A 22,814-nucleotide genomic window follows, 5' to 3' on the forward strand; every position below is an offset into this window, starting at 1 on the left:
TGAGTTACTTCCGTGTGAATAAGAGTTTCAAGTAGTTATTATACAACATATGCACCTAATTGTGTGCTACCATTTGAAAAAAGTTTTGTTCCAATATCTGGAATCGTTTTGTAAACGATAGAGGTAGCACAATATCTGAAAGCAGAAGAACAATATACATGCAGACATTATATTCATAAATCACACAAACTTCCACAATATTCCAAGATGGGAATAAATTCTTTCACTGCACTGTGATACACACGAAAAAATGTAATTGGAGAAGAAATTATTCAAGAATGGAATTGGGCCCATAGAAACCTTGAATTACCTCACAGATAACATGTCACAACACTAATAAGCATGTGCAATGTTAAGCAATAAAGTATTCTGCATTAGCTGATTTGCTGGTGTAGTAATGATTTCATAGTTCTTCTCAGTACGTCTTTGGTTTTAGAACCTTTATAATTACTTTATATAGACACTGCTCTGTGCTAAATGTCTTGTGATTAAGTTTGACCTTCTTCTGTAACAACTTCCGCTCTCCTTTTAATAAAATAACTCTTATGTATCGATTATGATTAACGTTCACACAGTAATGCTATTTCGCTCTTACAGTGCATTTAAATTTTTGCCATTTTCTTATTACAAGCCAAGGGATGTAAAACGATAAAATACTCATCATCAACTGACACTCCAACCACTCTGGTTTAGGTTCTCCAGTCAGAAGGTTTACAGCTTTCTAATATGTGACCCATCCCCTCTATTGCCCTCTTTCACATCTACCACGGCACCATGGAGATTCTTAGTTTTATTATTGTTGTCAACATTGTAATTTGTAATAGTTAATGTACCATCATTCACAATTCACACAGCCTTGTAGTAACAAATATATTATTATGCTCAAATGTGAATTGCACATTATAATTTATTTTTATTTACAATAAATACTCATATTTACAATTTCTCACATAGATATATTTTGACAGTCATGAATATACACATCTTAAAGGTATTACATTATCACTGAGTATTACAAAAATAAAATACAACAGTTGCTGAGGGATAGTATGCAATAAATACAACATACAGCTAAATGGATGATGGAATGTGCTGCTCAATTTGGACTTAACAACTCCTGGACCAAATACCACAATGCTATAGTATAAAACTAATGTATCAGTTACGATTTCTATTCAGTCAAAAAATATAAGAAGTATGTGTAAACTGCAGTCATACTTAAATAAATTAAACAAATAATTTTACAAACAAATACACAATATAAAAAACACTCAAATTTTAATCATGCACTAAATGTGCTGTCTGATACCTAAACATAATAGGCTCTTAGAACCATCATATATGTCTTTCATCAGGGTTGTGAGGGACATTTTTTTTTTTTACACAAGAAGCGAAATGTTTTGCTGTATTTAAAATTATGAACATTGATACATCACTTTTTTCAAAAGTCTACATATCATAATGTAGTGATGTAACTCTGAATTTACATAGAAACAAAATTGCTTTTCCTTTCTGTTAAAAATTTTGTTCTTGACAAATGTGTACACACACACACACACACACACACACACACACACACACACACACACACGAGGACACACATGAGGCATGGGCGGTGCTCTGATACCAATTAGTGGAAAGAGATAGCATCATTATGTGTAAATAGGAAGTCAGCATTAGTATAAATACAGACTTTCGTGACATATCTTTGGATGTATTATTGCATGTGTTACATTAAACCAGGGGGCAAAGACAGAACAGCCGCCAATGCTGAATATACATAAAACTAGGATTCCCACTAAGAAGAGTATATACTACATCATACAAAAGGCAAGAAATGGGACACTTGGGTTTCCCATATGAAAACTGCACAATAAGTTACATGAAATAAATAAAAATTCACAACAGGAATCACACATGCATACTCCTCTTTTACAGACATAATGTTTCTTTTCTCTTTCTAGCAAGAAAATCTAATTTGACTTAAACTTCTGTTACGAGTTTGGAAGTTGATACTCTATAGCCCTGATCACAAATATTTTCACATTTGTCCACACATTAACACATCCTTTATAATAAAATAAAATCACAATTATTTGTAAAAGTTCACAAATATAAAAGACAAAGAGATCCCAAATGTTGTAAATATACAACTTATTGCATGTAGAGTTTATAACCAGTCGAAGAACAATTAGATATCTTACAAAAATATTTTGCACCTACAGAATGGAAAGACGTTTACAGTAGGCCTTCATTAAATTAAGTCTCCATAAAAATTTCATTCTTACACCTCACGAATAACAGCAGTTATACCAGCCTTATTAGTTCTATGAAGTACGTAACAATTTCAATAACAAGAAAAAAACCATTTCTAATCTTAATGGCAAATAGAGCTCACACAAAAATACTGGAAGTACGAGGAAAATCGACTGACATTTTCAGTGATGTTAGTATTGTCACAATGATTGAGAAAAATGTATTTCATTTTGAACTGTACATGGAAGGTTCCTCCGAGGAAGACAGTTTGTAGTCAGTTAAGATTAAAGTTTATATATTTACACAGTAGACAATAAAGGCAAATAAATAATTAGCACATATTAAATGTACTAAATTTGGAACCTCACCACAACAGTAAGCAAGTATATTTATAACATACAATACTGATGTAGCATAAGACAAATAACTGGAATGTTTATCTCCACAAAGACCTGTAATTGCACCTTTATGTACAAAGAACTGCTCAGCTGCTTCAGTCACAAAGAGGCTATACCAGAGAACACACTTATTGCAGAGGTACACTTACAACTAGTGACTGGAACATATGCTGTGATGAGTAACGTAACTGCAAGTTCACTTTCACACATTATTAATCTTATGATATACAAAGGGAAAGAAACAAGTAGACTCAAGGTACTATCAGTCAGATAAAATATTTAAATTTATCAACAATAATTTACACAGCATTTTTGTACAAACTCTCAACAAAACATGCAATATCTCTAAGGCAGTAATTTTTATTATTTTCTTTTATTATATGCCTGATAAGCCCTATGTTATTGCCAAAGTTTAAATAAAAAGGAGCCACAGGCCATTTCTCTTATGCACTAAGTAGATCAATTGAGATTTGTGGGAAGAAAAGGACTTTGAGATTTCTCCTGCAGCTGTGTTAACACATCGTAACACACTAAGACTATTATTTTGAAATGCAAGCATACAAAGCAGTCTCAACAAACCTAATAAGATGAATGCATCTTGTCATGCTAATGACACATTGGGCCACTTTCTCAGGAAAAATGTTTGTTCATCAAGCAATGGCTACAAAGAACATTAACTTGCAGAAAAAGGGGCCTTCTATTCTTTATTTACTGTTGATGGCCACTGATAATTATTTCACTAATACTGTTTACCTGTCTCGTTTTAAGGCTTATGTAACTTGATACAGTGCAAAGCCAGAAGACACCAGTGTGCGGGAATCGTTGTGCGAGTTGTTTTGCACTGTGTGGTATTGAAAATATATAGTTTGATGACAGAGACAAAATTTAAATTAGGAAACAGTATTTATATAGTTTCTATTTGTTTTTGGGAATCTTGAATAAAAATGTATATTCACAGTATAACCCATATAAAAAAACTACATATTTCAGGTAGGAAGAGAATTGAGCAATATTTCATAAATCAATAAAATAAATTTGAAAATATGCACAAATGTCAGCATAGGATTCTTGAGATATTCTGCTAACTGGCACAAACATGGCACAATTTAACAGTTTCACAATTGGCACTCGAACCAACACAATACCCTTTTATCATTCTACAGCAAAGAATAATGAAGAAATGACAATAAGACGGTAGGGATTTAACTTTTATGATATACCAGTGTTAATCGTCTGGTAACAAATTAACTGCGAATATATTTTAAGACCCACCACATTAATTGCTCATGCTGCTCTGTGAGGAGACTGGACTGAGGGACAGAAATATTGTTACTCTTTAAGATGAAGGAGCAAGAATTGAATGAAATACTGTACTTTCACTAGGCTTACAGATTCTTGTTTTTTCTTTGCAGATTCCTTACCAAATCATGCATTGAAATTTTTCTTTGACACCTACTCTAGTATACATCTTTATTTAATTCTTGACTACTTGTTACAATTGTCTGTCTCTTTGGCATAATTTTTATGAAACAACAGCTTTGCCCGTTATATAACAGGTTTCACACTTCTAAGCAATTAATGAAAGTGTAAAGTAATAAGAATCTACTCCATAATTAAATAGACCATAAAAACAGGAAATCACAAATATGTGACACGTTAGATATGCTGACATCTGTCTAACTGTAATGAATGTACAAAAAAATGCAAAATTTGTGGAGTGTAGCTTCTGAAATTTATATTAGAATAAGATCATGAAAGAAGTACCTCAGAATTATGACAAATACTGTTTGCCACAGAGGAAAATGGACAAAATATGCACAAACCAGTGAACAAATGCAGTTGACTATCATTCCTATAGCTGGGAAGTCAGCATGCTGGACTGCCACCAAAGAATTTGGGTTTAATTCTCAGTAATGGCAATGATTTTTATTTGGAAGAGAGACACAAACAGAGGTCAATGAACTTTGTGAGGAGAACTGAGGAAACACCTGAGGGATTGGCATCCTCCCTCTCTCTCCCCCCCTCTAAAGGTCGAGTTTGAGAAAGTCGATGTTAATGGGAAAAACCAATGAACTAATAAGGTGCCCCTCTATAAACAATGGATGACACATCATTCAGTCAAAGTAGATTGATCTACGAGTCACTGTGGTCAGTATCAGTTACATTATATAAAATACACTATACAGCACATGCATGCTCTTAGTTATTTCAAATAAGAAATTACATCCATCCATAAAACACGGTTTTAAAATTTAACTAGCACTTATATTTTATCTTGTGAAGTAAGTGATAATGACACTTTAGTGAAATCTTCCAGGCGATAGCCAGAATAAACCAAACACTATGTAGAAATGCAAGAGACTAATCATCTGTAGGAGTGCTATTATGGTTTTGCAGTAGTCAGTTTCATGATTTATATTAAAAATGATTTTTATATATATTTAGATTGTTGACGTTACAAATTTTAAAGTTAAAAGACAGATAACAGCATGAAATTGTTGTATTTCATGAGGACACTTACATTAAAAGATATGTTTTTGAAACAAAATTAATCGTCATGTGCTAACTGAACCAGTGAGTGATAAAAAGGCTTCATGACACTATGCAGTCATAAAAGTAAGTTCTTTTTCTTCCCCTTCCATCAAAAGTCACTACACCCATAAAATTAAAAGTGAGAGAGACACTTACAGCTTTTCTTCAATATTTTTGCCACTTCTGTACCCCTCCTATCTCCCCCCAACACACACACACATTTTAAACATCTGCAACAGTTCATCCTAGCTCAATCAAGACCCACAATAATGACTAATGTTTCACTAGAGTATATAATGTCCTTGCATGTATTGGTTTCAGTCATCTATCTGTTTCTAAACAAGTATTAAGAGTTATATTATTATTTCAAATTCGGTTAGGAATACCTAAACTGATAGGGAACAAGTAATACAGCAAACAAAAGAAGCTGTGTCTTCAAAGAAAGAATGATAGTGCCATGGATTGAAAACACAAATTAAAGTAATAAGCAAACTAAAAAAGGAGAGATTGTATACTAAAACTAAAATCCACAGATTTATCCAATACAGCTGAGCATAACCTGTATATAAACAATAAATAAAAGGTAACAGATGCTAACCAAGTTCCAACAATGTTCAATAGAAGAAATCATCAAACCAAAGCACAGACAGCTGAGTTAATAACCTGTTAGCTACTGCAATGGTACCATTTTTTTCGAAATCAGTAGGAGTTTGAAATGAGACTACAGTAAGGACGAGTAGGTACCAACATTAATTGGAAATTATTAGTGATGTAATTAACAGAGGTATCATACTTAATTAATCCTTGATCAGAAGGTAGATGGACAGCAGAATATGGTGAGAAGATAATTTATGGTTGTGGAATAAGAACAACGTGTCTCATTCTGAGGCATTGTCTCATAGTTATGACGTATTTAACCTGACAATTCCAGTTTGGAACATAAGTATATTATCATACAATGAAAAAAAGATAGTTCAGTAAAGTAGATTGTGACAGTCAAAGAAAGTTTGCACTGTACAAGAAGAAAACAAAAACATGTTCTATATGTGAAATGTTGGTGTATTTTGAATGGACAGACACTATGTCGCAATAATAAAAACATGATAGCCAAGTGGATGTGTGTCCAGAAATTAAAGGAGATTACAAACCTATGACTAGTATCAGTACAAAACTAAGAAAACATGGGCAGTGTAATCTCATTTGAGTAGGTAAGTTTTCAAGATTTAACATTCTTACATCAGAAGCTAATGTTCACAACAATTTTGTGGTAAGCCATTTCTCACCAAAACAGACAATAAAGGTACTGTCATAAAGTCAATATCTGAACTGAGAGACATAAAAGAATGATCTGAAACTGCACCAACCATATTCGTGAGTCTACATGATTTTTTAATATGTTGATCATGACACAAGAACCACTAAACTTTTCTGTACTTAATCACGGAGTTCACAAATGCCAGGTAATAAGCTAAGAAATTTAATTTTACTGGTGCAAATTTTGTAATAACAATGGGAAATGGTAAGATAAAACTACAAGGAAAACTTAAGTATATATCTTCTTGTGCTGAGATAACGAAGTATACACTCTGCAACATTTAAATGCACTGACAAAGGAATTTATAGAGAACACTATTACATTAACTTTACAAAAATGTATTAGAATCAAAATGAAATTTCAATTCTTTATCAAAGCATTCCATGTAATTAAACTTTCTGATGCATTAATAATGTCTCCAGAGCAAGGCTTGAATACTGTTGTTGGCCTCCCATGGGCAATGCTGCATGGAACTGGGAAGTGCAGGAGAAAAAGCCACGGAGGATTAAGCTATGAGCTGGGCAGCTGTGGTTTGAAGCTCAGTTGAATTAGTTGGTTGACTGTTTCCTGCTGAAGGCAAAGCTCTGTGTTAAAGCCCTGGTTCCATTATTTTTTAAGTCAGCACCGGGCTTCTAGAAATCGCTGGTGCGAGAAATGAGGATGAAAGGAGGATTGGTAACAACTCATGCTAATACGAGACCATGATTAATATATCAATAATGTTAACAAAGCCAACCAACTTAATCATTCATGGTCAGAAGATGTTGGGCAAAAGAAAATGCACACCAAATAAGAATAATAAACCTTATGAAGAGGTACTGTCACATAGTTATGAGATATTTGACCTGGTTGTTACATTTTTTTAGGACATTCAAATAAAGCACAAGCAACATCCTGAATGCAAAGTACTTGAATTCTTTTCTTGTAAAAAAAAAATGAATGAATAAATTTACGTCACTTTGCCCAGACCACAATATTGTAGCAAGGTAAGTTTAATTTTTGTGCCTGCTCACTCAAAAACAGATGAAAAAATTATTAAAAGAGAAGGGGACAGTTTACATATTGTGGGAGGAATTGATTTCCAATTGCAGAGAACAGCTGATGGCTATGTTTAACCACTAAACAAATGACTATACATTACAGATATATTTAAATGCCTTACTTATGTTCTGCTTTGTGTGTAGTGGCTGACATATTATGTCCATATATACAATCACAAAGAGATTTCAACTGTATGAAACTTGCTTATTTGAGTAGTATCAGGCTTTGAAAGTAAGCAGTGTCATCTGAAATTACTAAGGTTTATTTACATGTTGCATAGTTATGTAACATAATTACTAACCATTTATTTCAAAGTGACATAAACATTATGCATCTGCAAATGAGGCAATCCTTCCACAATACCCGAGTGCTTTGGTAACAAATGCACTGTCTGTCTTTTGGCTACACTACAGTGCATCTGGACAATGAACTGGCAAGTGAAACAATGACATCTAGTCTCTATAAAAATATAGAACCAAAGCTCTATAACTTTTAATATCTTGGAATAACAATCACGATCTTTTGCTAAGGTGGCCTTTCCTTGCTAGTATCTCTCAGGAACATTCAGATTTCCCTCAGGTAATATACATGGTTTATTTCTACAGGTGTCAATTGCAAATTAGCTGACCCTTCAAGGAAATCACCAGCTTTTCCAGAGACTGCTTCTCTTTAGCATTATAGCTCAAGCATCACCGAGTGTAAACGGTAAACAACCACTAACACAACCGACAGCTCGAAGAAGTGACTTCAACTTGTCCCAGACACGTGAATGATGTCACGTGTGTGTATCTCCTTGTCAGAAGTATATAACTTCTTCGTCAGCAGACCGTCGGCTTGATGCAGACTGTGGTGCAGACTCAGGACCGGGGCTTCCAACTCTGTTTACAGGGTGATTGTGAGTGCGATCCAGTCCTCCTGCAGATCTCCGAGACATCCCACTTTCGACAGGTGGCGGAGATGGTAGCTCACTCTGCATAGAAGCAGGACTACTGCCGGTGCGCACATGGCTATGTGGTGATGGTGCTGCAGTCTCATCTGCTGCTGCAGTTCTCGAGGGGGGACTGAAGCTGCCAGAGCCCAAGCGGCGATATCCTGAACCTCTCCTACCACTAGTGCTTTCTGTTACGGAAGACGTCGGTGACTGCCCTTGGCTCAGTTTGTAAGGCAGAATTTGTTGTACAACGGAAGAACTGGAACTGCTGCTACTATTACTGTTGCCAGTGCCACTGCTGCTACCACCCAGCTTTGTGGCCAGTTTATATGGAAGTTGTTGCTTCACCTGAAATTATCACACCATTACACTGTTAGTAAATAAAATAGAAAGAAACTTCCACATGGGAAAAATATATTAAAAACAAAGATTCCAAGACTTACCAAGCGGGAAAGCGCCGGCAGACAGGCACATGAACAAAACACACAAACACACACACAGAATTACTAGCTTTCGCAACCGATGGTTGCTTCTTCAGGAAGGAGAGGGAAAGACGAAAGGATGTGGGTTTTAAGGGAGAGGGTAAGGAGTCATTCCAATCCCGGGAGCGGAAAGACTTCCCTTAGGGGAAAAAAAGGACAGGTGTACACTCGCGCACACACACACACACACACATATCCATCCGCACATACACATACAGGTGTCTGTGTATGTGCGGATGGATATGTGTGTGTGTGTGTGTGTGTGTGTGTGTGTGTGTGTGTGTGTGTGTGTGCGCGCGCGTGTGTACACCTGTCCTTTTTTTCCCCCTAAGGGAAGTCTTTCCGCTCCCGGGATTGGAATGACTCCTTACCCTCACCCTTAAAACCCCCATCCTTTCGTCTTTACCTCTCCTTCCTGAAGAAGCAACCATCGGTTGCGAAAGCTAGTAATTCTGTGTGTGTGTTTGTGTGTTTTGTTCATGTGCCTGTCTGCCGGCGCTTTCCCGCTTGGTAAGTCTTGGAATCTTCGTTTTTAATACATTACACTGTTAGAGTGTACATGGAAAGTAAAGCAATGTACTGTACTAATGATATAGTATGATTAAATACAACTGTGAAACTTCCAAGAGTTTGTTCAGAATAACTTCTGAGTACTTTGGTATAAGGGACCAATTGTCTCTGGCAGCTAGTAAGAGAAATAATGGAATTATTTAGTCTGTTACTGCAGTCACCCTTGCTTCTATGAAAATACCTTTGCAACAGTAAAGAAGCCTGTACTATGCAATAGCCAAAATATACAACACACAACACAAAGTAATGCGAAACAACACAGCAAAACCCTCAGATGAAACACATGCACTTTTATCACCATATGTTCAATCTGTTCTGTCAGTGTACAGTACAGAATGTAACAAATGCAGAACTAACAGGTATTGTTCAAATTGTCGACTATGATGGTCACAACTTAGCGTACAGTGATGCACCATTGATTGTCTTATAAGCTAAATACTTCCACGAGTTTGGCATACTGCTTCCACGGTTGCAATAATACTAGTAACCATGTCCTTTCAAGTACTGACCAGAGTTTTTTAAACTAAGCCCTTTACATGCACCCAGAAGAAGTAGCCCAATGGTGCCATGTCTGGTCACTAAGCTGGTCGTGGAAAAGGACACAAAGCAATAAATCTACTGTCATCCAAATTTTAGTTCAAAGTGGTTCCTAACATGAAGTGCAACGTGTGCCGACATCCAGTGGGACATCATCTAGGAACAATTTGGTTCAGTGTGACAGGAATGCTATTTTAGATGTTAAGAGTGGGATGCTAGAATGCCACCTACTGCACCTCACATGTTTGTTTGTGCAGGTGTGAAATCAGTCGTGAGCAGAAGGTAGACACAGTGGACAAACGGCATCGATGAATACTTGCCGGGTGATCCACGGAAGTTCTAGCGAAAGTATACGGAAGAACCGTGGAACTTCTAGGTTATTCTGTGCTAATCGTATCAGTGACCATTGTTATGAATAACGAAAACAATTGAGATTCTGAAGTCTAAAAAACTCTCATCTTGAGCTTGCTGGAGGCAAGAGGTATTTTACTATTTGTCTGTAATAGAGTTATGGTTGTTAAGCCAACTCTTTCCTACATGTACTTAAATCTGTTTCTAATGTGAGTCGATATGAGTGACTTACAAGAAATCTAATGTTTATGTGTGAAGTGTGAATTTTGTTCTTTATGAAGCCCAAATATACTGATAGTCGTTGAAAAGTATTCTTTGAGTACCTACTTATTCTGCAAGTAGTGAGAGAGTCTTTAAGGTTCCTGCAACTAGCGTCATTCTTTGGAGGTGAAGTTTAGAGAGATTCCAGAAGCCGGCTATACAGAGAAGAAGATCAGCTGTGTACACCAAGTGAGTCGACTTGTATAAGAGAAGTGGGAAGTTTGCACGTACACTTCACACATTCTTAGTCATCAAAATGTTAGAAGATGGGGAACAGAGCTAGCCATATAACCACCTCATATCACACGGGCAGTCAAAGCAAACTGTTTTCCTGTTTCAATAGGCATTGTCTGAAATAAAAAAGCCTCCATGTGAAGTAAAACACTGGACTGCAGAATTTATATGACAGCAATAGATCATCTGAGATTGCACATTTCTGTCAGGCGATACTTTCTTGTAATACTTACATACTACGATCTGTTTCAGTCGTTGATTATGCTATCAGTAAGAAAGAATACAATCACATCATCAAATCTCATGCACCTCTTCACTTACTGAGAGCAAATTAAACACGGTTAAATGTGTAAAACAATTCATTAGTCTCCAATAATAAGGCAGTGTGGTTCAATCTGGGGCAACCAATGAACTGGCTGCCCAGGACATCCCAGCTTATTGTACTGATGTTATTACTTTTTGATAAATTTCATGATACTGGCATGTCACAATCCTCAGAAACTGTGCAAATGGAGTCTTCTAATGTACGCTCTGATCTCAAGTTCTGGTACCTGTAAGTAATTCTGATTTTCTTGGAATTACATAACATGACTTTTTGTAAACTTAAGGGTTAAGCTGTTGGCTGTGAACCAGTTTCACAACTGTCCCATTTCTCCTGACCATGCATGGTATAGATTAGTTTAGACCATTTCTCAATACAATTGCACATCAAGAACACAGATTAGTGTTTTAAGACTTCTCCAATGTCTGGGTAAACCATTCATGTAATCTAGGAACAGCCAAGAAAAGTAGCAGGCCAAGCAATGAACCTTGTGGCACACTCCACCTATGCAACGAGAAGGCCTACAATCCTATACTATTTTCATTTCCCTAGTACAGTTTTATTATCTGGATAATCAAGGGCCTTGATATCACCACAGAAAATGCCAACAGGGCTGATTCCAAGAACTTAGGCTTACAGTTGTGTTAATATACTGTTCACAGGATAAAGTTTTTTGTTATCATTTAGGTGCATTTACCTTACCCATCTACTTGTTGGTTGGTTGGTTTAAGGATTAAAGGGAACAAGGTACAAGGTCATCAGTTCCTCCTACATGGAACAGGCAAGTCAACAAAACTACACACCAAGGAAAGGCCTTGTGCACAAGGGGAAAGAAAAAAAGGTGGGTGAGGTGTGCTGACCAGGGAGCAGCCAGAGGCCCTCAAAGGAAGAACCTGTGATGGGGAACATACACCTCCACCACTTATAAGAAGAGGTACCGCATCCAACAATACACAGCAAATACTAGCGACATGGACAGGGTGAGAGAAATGCAGGAAAATAGAAGAACACCAAGTCAGAAAGAACACACAAGAAAGGGAAGAAGAGCAAAAGAATGGGTAGGCGAGAGCTGGGGCAGACCACTGCAAGTCTAAACAGCCATTGTCCAGTCGGGGCAGAGGAGGCAACAAGGAGTCTTGCCAACCCCTAGATGGACTGACCAAGCTGAGGCGCCCTTCTTCTAAGAGAGTGATAAAAAAACCCTTCACAAATAAACTGTAAAACCAGTTCAGCTGGACAGCTAGGTTAGGACAGTCCAAGAAGACCGCCATCAAATGGGCACCACAATGGCACTGAGGTGAATTCTTGCAACGGAGGAGATGACTATGAGTTGGCCAAGTATGGCCGACTCAGAGCCAACAAAGAATGATGGAGATGAGAGGCCTGCATGTAGGACCTCCACAAATTTGTGGTCTCCTTTATCACCCATAGTTTTTTTGGCCATTCCATATTCCAAAACCTTAGAACTTGATGGTGTAATATCAATTGAAGGTCTGATGCCGGAATACCAAACTCGAGAGGGCTTGCTGGTAGCATATTTAGCCAGCCTGAGTTCATTCTCCAATATCCCAAGGTGACCTAGGGTCCGGACAATGACCATCGAGTGGCCACATGGTTCGAGGGCTAAAGGGGAGTCCTGGATAGTCAGGACCAAGGGATGGTGAGGTTAACACTGGTTAAGAGCTTGTGCTACCCAAGGAGTTGCTACAGATGAGGAACGACTCACTGATGCAGGAGCAGATATGATCAAGAGCATGCGGAAGTCTACCAAGTCCGCAGAGAAAATACTGTAGTCATCCCGCAACAAAAAGGGTTTCATTACATCCCACGTGAGCGTAAGAAAAACCAGTGTGACTGGTAACCATTGGATCTCTATATCTGGCAATAGGGGACAGTAGTTCAGGTGCTCCAGGGAGCAGTGGATGTGAACGCATAAGTGATCAACTGTTGTTGGTGCAGAGTTCACAACAGTGGAATCTGCCTCTGTTAGGAGACTGATCGTGGGGCTAGACTGAAAGGTGTCAGTTGCCAGTCATACCCCACAATGGTGTATCAAGTCCAGCCAAGCCATAAGTGAGACTCTCATAATCTAGACGGGATTGGACAAATGCTTCATAGAGCCCTAGTAGGTTAGAGTGGTCCATGCACCAGTTGGTATCGATGCGGCATCAAAGAGCATTGAGGTATTATCAACATATTTGCTTTAGCTGATGAAGATGGGAGAGCTATGTCAATCAAGCCCCAGACTAGTCCCAAAACATGATGAGAGTCCGCCCTGTTGAGGGACTGGCCATGAAAGTACAGATCCAGATGGGGATACACTGTACAGTGACACAGAAATGCATAATGCAGATTTTGCTAGCCGAAAATTGGAAACTTGAGTAAGAGCCCAAGAATGCACTCTCTGTATTGTTCCCTGCAGTCTGCGTTCAGCAACGCTCATCACGGATGAACAAAAATAAATGCAAAAGTCATCACCATACACTGTAGGCCCTACAGACACCACCATATTGTTGATACCCATTATGAAGAGAGGGACACTCAAACCAGAACTCTGCAAAACCCCATTATCTTGCAGATGTAATGTGCTATGGGACGCACCAATCTGCACTTGGAAAGTGTGACATTTAAGAAAGTTCTGGATAAAAACTGACAATGGGCCACAGAGGCCCCACTCATGTAAGGCTATAAGGATGTGATGGTGTGATGTGGTATCAAAAGCTTTATGCAGATCAAAGAATACTGAAATAAGGTGGTGTTGCTGGGCAAAAGCCATTCGATAGCAGACTCCAGGTGGACTAAATTATCCATAGCTGAATGCACTTGGCGAAAACCACACTGAGTAAAAGCCAAATGTCCCAAGATACAAGGAGCCAATACAGCCCTCGACTCACAATACATGTTTAAGTACTAGGTCTACAACTTTGCTTCCACCGTTTTTTCCTCAATGTTGAGGGCTTTATTGTGGAAAAACTTACAAAAAAAATTTTGATTCATAGTATTGCCCATCACTGGCCACTACATTCTCCCATCTTCTGGATAGCATACGAATCCCATGGTGGAAGAACTGGGCGTCTTTTGTGGGGATCCATGAATCGATTCAATTTTGCACTTGTTCATATGATCAGAAGGGCTAGTCAGACAGACTGTATGCTGTTGATCGAAAAAGGTGGTAGTCAGAGAGAGCAATGTATGGAAAATATGGTGGGACGGATAGGACTTCTCATTTCAACGTTTCCATGTATATTTTGACGGGTTTTGCAACATGGGGTCAAGCACTGATGTGCTGCAAAATTATCTTTACGTGTCTATCACTGTATTCTGGCCGTTTGTGTTTCAGTGCTGGGCTCAAACGCATCAATTGCTTTCGGTAATGATGTCCTACGACTGTCTCCATCTGTTTCAGTAGCTACGAAAACGTTTTGTCTTCCCCTTCCATGCCGGTCTTTGACATCAAAAGCACCGTTCTTATGGCTTTGAAAACATTCTCTGCATGTTCTTCCACTAATAGTTCCCTCACTATTGCTCTTACCCAGCATTTTAAGAGCCACAGCCACAGATTTTTTCCTGTTAAAGCAGAAAATTAAAACTTCCCACAAATGGCGAGAAATGGGAATGTAAGTTGACGTACTTAATCGAGAATAACCTTATGATGCAATCACAAATCGACTAATATTTTTATGGCATTATGTTGACAGATGCCTAATCTTAGATTACACCTAAGGCCAACCACCTTTTCCCCACTTGGCACTACTGCCATCTATTGCAAAACGGCACAAGCAAAGTTGTAGACCTAATAAGTAACTTGCAGAGGGTACTGGTTAAACTGATTGGACGACAGCTATCCATCTGAAGAGGTGGGTTATCAGATTTGAAAACTGCAATAGGGACAGCCTTGCGCCAAATGCGATTGAAAAGGGGAAGTATATGATGCTGGCAAACCGCTGAAAAATGTTGAGGCATTTGGTTGTGCAACTGGCCAAGTCTAGGAGCTGTGTCATGGCAGAGAGCAAGGCTGTTAGTGAATTCCCACTTGCTAAATGGGACATTATAAGGCTCCAGGTGATGGAGAACAAAATATAAATGGAGCTGCTTCTGATGGTGTTTAAGAAGATAGAACATGAGTGGACAGTGGACTGATGAAGAGGCCTAGGGAAATGCCGAGCAAAATGCTCAGTGATGAGAGTCCGAGATGGTGAGGACAACAACATTCAGGGGAATTCCTAAGATGCCTGTAGGTAGGCAGCCGTAAAAGCACCTGATCTTTGCCTGTAACTGAGACGAGGGAGTGTGCAGGCCTATAGCAGTGACTTATCTGTTTCTAGCCTTTAATTAGATAACTGGCCTGAGCATCAAGCTGTTTAAAGGCTAGGAGTGATCAAGAGATGCGATTTGTAGCATTGGAGTGCACGGTGGAAGTCTTTAATAGCTGCAGCAATTTTGGAGGTCCACCAAGAGACAGACGTCTGTCAGGGAAATCCCGGGGAGGAGGGAATTGCTGAAGAACTGCTGAAAGGATGACATCAATCAGACTCTGTGCAGAATCACAAATGCCATTGTGTGATGGAGCGGTTGGGATGGCAGTCAAGAAAAAGGCAACCAAATTCGAATTAGTAAAAGCCCATCTGGAATGGCGTCCAGCTAAGCGATGCTGATCGAAAGGTAAGACAATCAGAAGAAGATTGCTGTCACACAAATCATCATGGACTCCCCACCGAATGGAGGGAAGGAATATAGGACTACAGATGGAAAGATCAATGCCTGAGAAAGTGCTGTGTGTCACACTAAACTGTGTAGGAGTACCAGTGTTGAGAAAGCAGAGATCAATCCCTGCCAGCAGGTCTAAAACAATTCTGCCGCAGTCAGTAGTCACAGTGCCACTCCTCAGGCGGTTATGGCCATTAAAATCCCCAAGATGAAGGAAGGGAGGAGGGAGCTGGCGAAGGATGGCAAGAAGAGCAGGAAGCATATGAGGTTGGTCAGGAGGGGGGAAATAAAGATTGCGTTTTGTTACTGCAGAGTCTAAATGAGTCCAAACGGCCACCGCGTCCAGTGCGTTTTGAAGAGAAACCTAGGAACCAACCATGTCCATGCAGACCAATGTACAAACATCACTGTAGGCTCACAGAGGACTGGTCCAGTTCTGGCAGAATGCTCAGAAACCATGAAGAGTCGGCAAATGAGTATCCATGAAATGAGATTCCTGTAATATAGCATAAGCTTCAGAGTAGAGAGAACGAAGAGACTGCAATATCAGGTGATGACAGTAACCATTACAGTTCCATTGAAGGAGAATAGTACAAGAGCCAAGATGGATGCTGAATGGGCCACAATCAATCACTGTCACTGATAAGAATGGAATGATGTAAGATCGGACCTTGACTGAGAGGGAGGGGCCAACATCACCAGAGATACTGAGGGGGCCTTGTCCCAAGACTTACACACCTTCTTCTTCTTCTCCTCCGCCTCAGAAGGGTGACAGGAAGTGAGGTCAGATAGAGAGCAAGTTCCTAGACAGAGTTCCATCCCCAGCAGGAGAAGGAGTGGCTCCGTGAAGGATGGGAACAGCAATTGCCACAGATGCGGAAAGGGAAAGGGGGGGGGGGGGGGGGGGTCAGAATGGAAAAAAGGAAGGAGGATGAGGAAAGGACACAACAGAAACAAAGGTAGATGTGGAGACAATCAAATTTTGTTGGGCTTTTGATTAGGATAGGGTGTCAAGAATTTTGAATTTTTGAATTTTATAGATTTTATAGATTGGACAATCCACGAGCAAGGAAAATGTGGGCTTGCACAGGTCACACTTGTGGGCAGTTGGGTGCAAGGACTGTTCACATAGAGATGGTGGTCGCAGTTGCCGAAAATACAAGTTGCCTCACTTTGTTAAGACACATGACCAAAGCTAAAACACCAGAAACAGTGCATGGAAGGTGGGATACAGGTCTCCATTTTGCAATGGTAAACCAGAACTTTGCTTTTTCCAGAAGGGAACCCTCTCAACAGCCACGATGAAAGTGTCAGTATCAACAAGATTGTCCTTAGGACCTCTCTGGACTTGCCAAATGAAAGGAATGCTGTTCCATTCCAGATTAGTCCTGAGTTCCTCATCAGACTGTTGATGGATGACCCTGCCCTGGGACATACTTAAGGACTGGCGAAGAGTAATGTTCATGGGGACATCTCTTAAGCACTCACAAACACAAAGAGAAGCCAACTGACTGGCAGAAGAGGCTTCTATCAGCAGGAGATGAGATCACAACTTACTAAGAGAGTCAACTTTACCAAACTTATCTTCATCGTGTTCTACAAGAAAAAGGGGGGTTTGGTAGCTGCAAAAATTTCCTTGTCTATCATGGGGGGGAATGGGGAAAGAGTTTCGTAACAAGCCAGCAGGCCTAGCCCTCCTCCTAGGGAGTGGCCAGGGACAAGAAGGTCAAGGAAGCAAAAGTAGGAGCACAGAGAGAACCATTTCTATCTGAAGAGATGATCACAGAAGAGCGGCCAAAATGTGGAGTTTACCACCCTTCATGTGGAGAGCATCCACCCTGGTAGAATCGGGGCTCACCCAGCTACAGCAAAGGCTGCCTGGCACAGTGGTCATTATCGGGAGTCCAAAAAGATAAGCAAGCACTCCTAGACATATGCAAGATGATGACAGCTCAGGTGCCAGCAGTGTGATCCCTGTTTTGTCAGGGGATTCAGCCAAATGGGTACGTAACAGCCCCACCACATGGACTAGCGACTGTGCCGGTGACCTAGTGGGAGGAGGTGGGGGGACTCATGTTGGAGACGCTTACTACTTCATCATGACGAGACGGCCGGGAGGAAGTCGACCAGGCTGTTGGGAGAGGTTTGACTTCTCTGACTTTGTTCACATGAAGGGAGCACCAAGGGTCGTGCCAAAGTGACATGACAGAGAAAAGTACGAATATCTTGTGAGGCACAGAGTGAGAAGCGGGCCGACCGAGATGGACAGCGGCCTTGGCTGCAGCATCAGCAGAGTCATTTCCAGGCACACCAACATGGCCAGAAACTCACATGAACATCACTTGGGCTCCCCCAACCGGGAACAAATGGAGGCAGTCCTGGATCCATTGAACGATGGGGTGGACTGGATCTGGATCATCCAGATCCTGAAGGGGACTGAGAGAGTCAGAGCATATCACACAGCGAATGAGCTGGTGCCTTCGGATGTAGTGAACAGACTGATAGAGGGCAAAAAACACTGCGGTGAAAATTGTGCACTGGTCGAGAAGCTGGTATTGAAACTTATCATCCCCAACGACAAAAACACACCAACACCGTGGGCAGACTTGGAACCATCAGTGTACAAAAACATGCTGTAAGTTGTGAGCAAAGTTTGAGAAATTTGCAGAGATAGGTCAGCTCGGGAGTCGAATCATTCGGGAACAAGCTGAGGTCAAAATGAAAACAAACCTGTGCCTGATGCCAAGGAGATGAAGGGCTCTCACCAATTTGAAAAGTGGCAAGAAGTGTGCACTGCAGCTGCTGAAGCAGGTGACAAAAGAGGATGCCGGGAGGCCGCAGAGAAGAAACATACATCTCATATTGGTGGTCAAGAATGTCATAAAAAAAAAGAGTCGAAGGTTGGGTGGCCCGGCATAGAAGAAAGCCGACATGCATACCTACTGAGTAGGGTGTTGCACCAGTATGACAGTGGTAGTTCACCTGCCTCTGCTTAGAGACTCTCAACTGGACTAGTACGGAAGGCACAAGTTGTGAGATGGATCCCCAAATGCTGTATCAGTTCAAATGGCTCTGAGCACTATGGGACTTAACAGCTGAGGTCATCAGTCCCCTAGAACCCAGAACTACTTAAACGTAATAACCTAAGGACATCACACACATCCATGCCCAAGCAGGAATCAAACCTGCGACCGTAGCGGTCGTGTGGTTCCAGACTGAAGCGCCTAGAACTGTTCGGCCACACTGGCTGGCAAATAATGTATTGTATTTAGACGGCGTAAGATAGACGGCCATGCACATGAGTAGACAATGCATCCATAATCCAACCTGGAGCGAACAAGAGATCGATAGAGGCGGAGGAGGGCAGTTCGGTCAGCTTCCCAAGAGGTACCACTCAATATTCGAAGGGCATTGAGGGACTGGGTGCAGCGTGCAGCCAGGTAGGAAACTGTTTGTGACACTTCATGAATAGAGAAGATCCAGACAATGCTGAAGACAGCGTTGCAAAAGACACACGCCTGCTGGGAGCTGCAATAAATAGCAAAGTCATCAACGAAAAGAGAGCTGGAAATGCCAGCTGGAAGGCAGTCCATAATTGGGTTGATGGCTATGGTGAAGAGGATGACACTCAGTACAGAGCTCTGAGGGACCCCATTCTACTGTGAAAAGGTGTGATATGGAGGAACCTACACGTACCCAGAAAACTTGGTCTGTTAAAAATTCCTGGATGAAAGTGGGAAGACAACTGCGAAGGCTCCATGTGTGCATAGTACGCAGAACGCCTGTCTGCCAACAGCTATCATAGACTTTTTCCAAATCAAAGAATACGGCCACTGTTTGTCGCTTCTGCAGAAAATTATTCATCACGAACATCGACAGAGTGACAAGATGATCAACAACTGAGTAGCGCTTTCGGAACCCAAACTGAACATTAGTGAGAAGATGGTGTGACTCCAGCCACCACACTGATTGACCATTGATCATACGTTCCATCACCTTACAAATGCTGATGGTAAGGGAAATTGGACAATAGCTGGAAGGAAGAGATTTATCTTTACCAGGCTTAGGTAGGGGAACAATAACAGCTTCACACCAAAGCATGGAGAATACTCCGTTAGTCCAGATATGGTTGTAGGTATTAAGGACAAAGCATTTTCCCACAGGAGGAAGATTCTGCAGCATGAGGACATGGATTATATTGGGCCAAGCAGCAGAAGACCAGGATGAGGAGAGAGCACACTCGAGCTCCCTCATAGAAAAAGGAGTATTGTAGCATTCTCGATTCAAAGAGAGAAAAGAGATTGCACGAGCCTCCTCCACTTGTATCCGAGGAAGGAAGGCAGGATGGTAGTGGGTGGAGCTTGAAACCTCCGCAAAGTACTGGCCCAAAGCATTGGAAACATCCATAAGGTCGACTATGACGTTTCCCGCCACAGTCAGACCATGGATCGGGGGAGGGGGCGGTAGTCCCAGAAAGCCGGCGCAGGCCACCCCAAACGAGAGAGGGCGGAGTAAAACTGTGAATGAGCTGAGGAAGAAAAGCCAGCATGCTTTCTTGCTTTCCTTAACAGTGCGAAGGCTTTCCTTAACAGTGCGAAGGCACTGCGCACGTAGTTGTTTGTAACGAATGCAGTTTGTTAACGCAGGATGACAATGAAAGACACGAAGCACACGTCGTCGGGCACGAATCACATTGCTGCAGTCCACAGTCCACCAATGGACCGGGACCTGACGGGGAGAACTAGTAGTACATGGGATAGAGGATTTGGCAGCTGAGAGAATAACGTCCACAAGGTGCTCGACCTGATCTCATCACAGCTGGGAAACAGCCATACGTCAAAGACTGCCAAGGAGGAATATAGCCTCAAGTCAATAAGAGAGAATTTCCAATGAGCAGGCCGTTGTGGTGGGGTATGATTGTACAGGCGAGTCACACAAGGGAAGTGGTCACTTAAGTAAGTATCCGAAAGAGCACACCACTCGAGACGTCGAGTGAGTTGGAAAAAGCAGATCGAGAGATTTAAGTGGGAATAAGTGTAAGTGGAATCAGAGAGAAATGTGGCTTCACTGGTGTTAAGGCACACAAGATTAAGATGATTAAGAAGATCTGCCAAAAGAGAACATCTCGGGCAGGTGACCAGTGAGCCCCAAAGAGGAAGATGGGTACTGGTGTCACCAAGGAGCAGAAAGGGTGGAGAAAGTTGAGCAACAAGCTGCATCAGGCCCGCCCTTGTGACAGCAGAAGATGAAGGGATATAAATGGTGCAGAGGGAAAAGGAAAATTTGGAAAGGAAAACATGGGCTTGCTGGTGGGTGTGCAAGGGGATAGGATGGTGACAAACATCATCTCATAGAAGCAGCATGACCCCATCATGAGCAGAAATCCCCACCATAAGGGGATGGTCCATCCATAGTGAAGTAAAATGGGATAGAGCAAAATGGTCTTCAGGACGTAGCTTGGTTTCATGGAGACAGACTACGAGTGGGCATTGCGATTGCAGGATCAGCTGGAGGTTTGCGCCATTGGACCAAAGGACATGGATGTTCCATTGTAAAAGGGCCATAAAATTTAGGAACACTGGTGAATGAAGAAGAAACACTCGCCTCGACTGCTGCTTAGCGCAAGCCGTCAAGGGAGGACAGCCACCAGAATCAACAGGTGGAGGATCTTCGTCCATCAACTCAGCAGGATCAATGGAGCTTTCCCGGTGTCGGTCGGTTGAAAAGGACCAACAAGACGAAGAGGGCCGACAAGTCAGAGAGGGGGAAGACTGTTTGTATGCCTTTGGATAATTGTTTTGACTTTTGGTGATTGGCAGAAGAGCTAGATGGGCTGTGAGCTCGAGGTATGCAAGAAATCTTCCTGGGAATAATCCTTTTTGAATTGATGGTTTGCTGGCTAAGTTGCAACCGCCTTCACCAGTGAGAGTGAAGACCGGGTAGCAAAGTTTATAGCCCAGGAAGCGGGAGACAGAGTGTCAGTTTGAAGGCGAGGTGACTTTGCCACCATCGAACTGAACTGTAAGTCACAAGTTTGCACAGCCATGTTTTTCATGGGACACGGAGGGGGACGGGGAGGCTAACACAGAGCTGTAGCTTCCAGATGAAGGGACACTTGGTTTACGGTTCGCCAACAGTTTCCAGGCAACAGGAAAAGGTACCTTCTCCTTCACCCTTATCTCCTCAGCAGCTCACTTGTATTGATAGACCGCACAAATACGAGAAGAAGCAGAATGGTCTCCATGACAATTAATGCAGAAGGGGGAAGGAGGTGGACAGGCGCCTTCGTGTGCATCCGTGCTACAAGTGACACATTTGGCTGCATTTTTACATGAAGTGCTGGTATGATTGAACTGGTGGCATTTATAACACCTCAATGGATTGGGAATGTAAGGGCACACATAGATGACTTCATAGCCTGCCTTTATCTTGGTAGGGAGCATTAACCGATCGAAAGTGAGGAACAACATGCGAGTGGGTACCAAATCGGCAGCTTCCTTCTTCATAACTCTATGAACAGCAGCAACACCCTGATCCGATAAATAATTAGTTATTTCATCCTCCATCAAACCATCCAATAGCCAGGTGTAGATTACACCACGAGACAAGGTAAGTGTCCTGTGAGCCTCCACTCTTAAAAGGTATTCATGGATGAGTTGGGCCTTGAGTAGTTTCTGGGCCTGGAGAACACTATGAATTTCCAAAAGCAGAAATCCATTGCGGAAACGGAAGCCTTATTTCACAGGGCCGGCAATGCCATCCATGCCTTTATGTATAACGAAGGGATTTACAGTAGCAAAAGTCTGGTTTTCGTCTAAATGTGAGACTACTAGATATCGAGGCGCAACAGGAAGAGACACTGAGGCAGGAGCCTCAT

General features: G+C 41.3%; 1 protein-coding gene across 10 annotated transcripts in view; it reads right to left on the minus strand.

The window, feature by feature from the left end:
- Window positions 1-887: 887 nt before the first annotated feature.
- The window catches only part of LOC126273157 (rho guanine nucleotide exchange factor 18), a 552,051-nt gene continuing 530,124 nt past the window's right edge, over window positions 888-22,814 (minus strand). For all 10 annotated transcript variants that reach the window (XM_049976619.1, XM_049976617.1, XM_049976623.1 and 7 more), the window contains one exon: window positions 888-8,821. In XM_049976619.1, coding sequence (XP_049832576.1) covers window positions 8,339-8,821 — 483 coding nt within the window. In that variant the 3' untranslated portion in view covers window positions 888-8,338. The remainder of the gene's footprint in view (window positions 8,822-22,814) is intronic.

The sequence above is a fragment of the Schistocerca gregaria genome, chromosome 5 (genome assembly GCF_023897955.1).
Source record: "Schistocerca gregaria isolate iqSchGreg1 chromosome 5, iqSchGreg1.2, whole genome shotgun sequence".
NCBI classification, from domain to species: domain Eukaryota; kingdom Metazoa; phylum Arthropoda; class Insecta; order Orthoptera; family Acrididae; genus Schistocerca; species Schistocerca gregaria.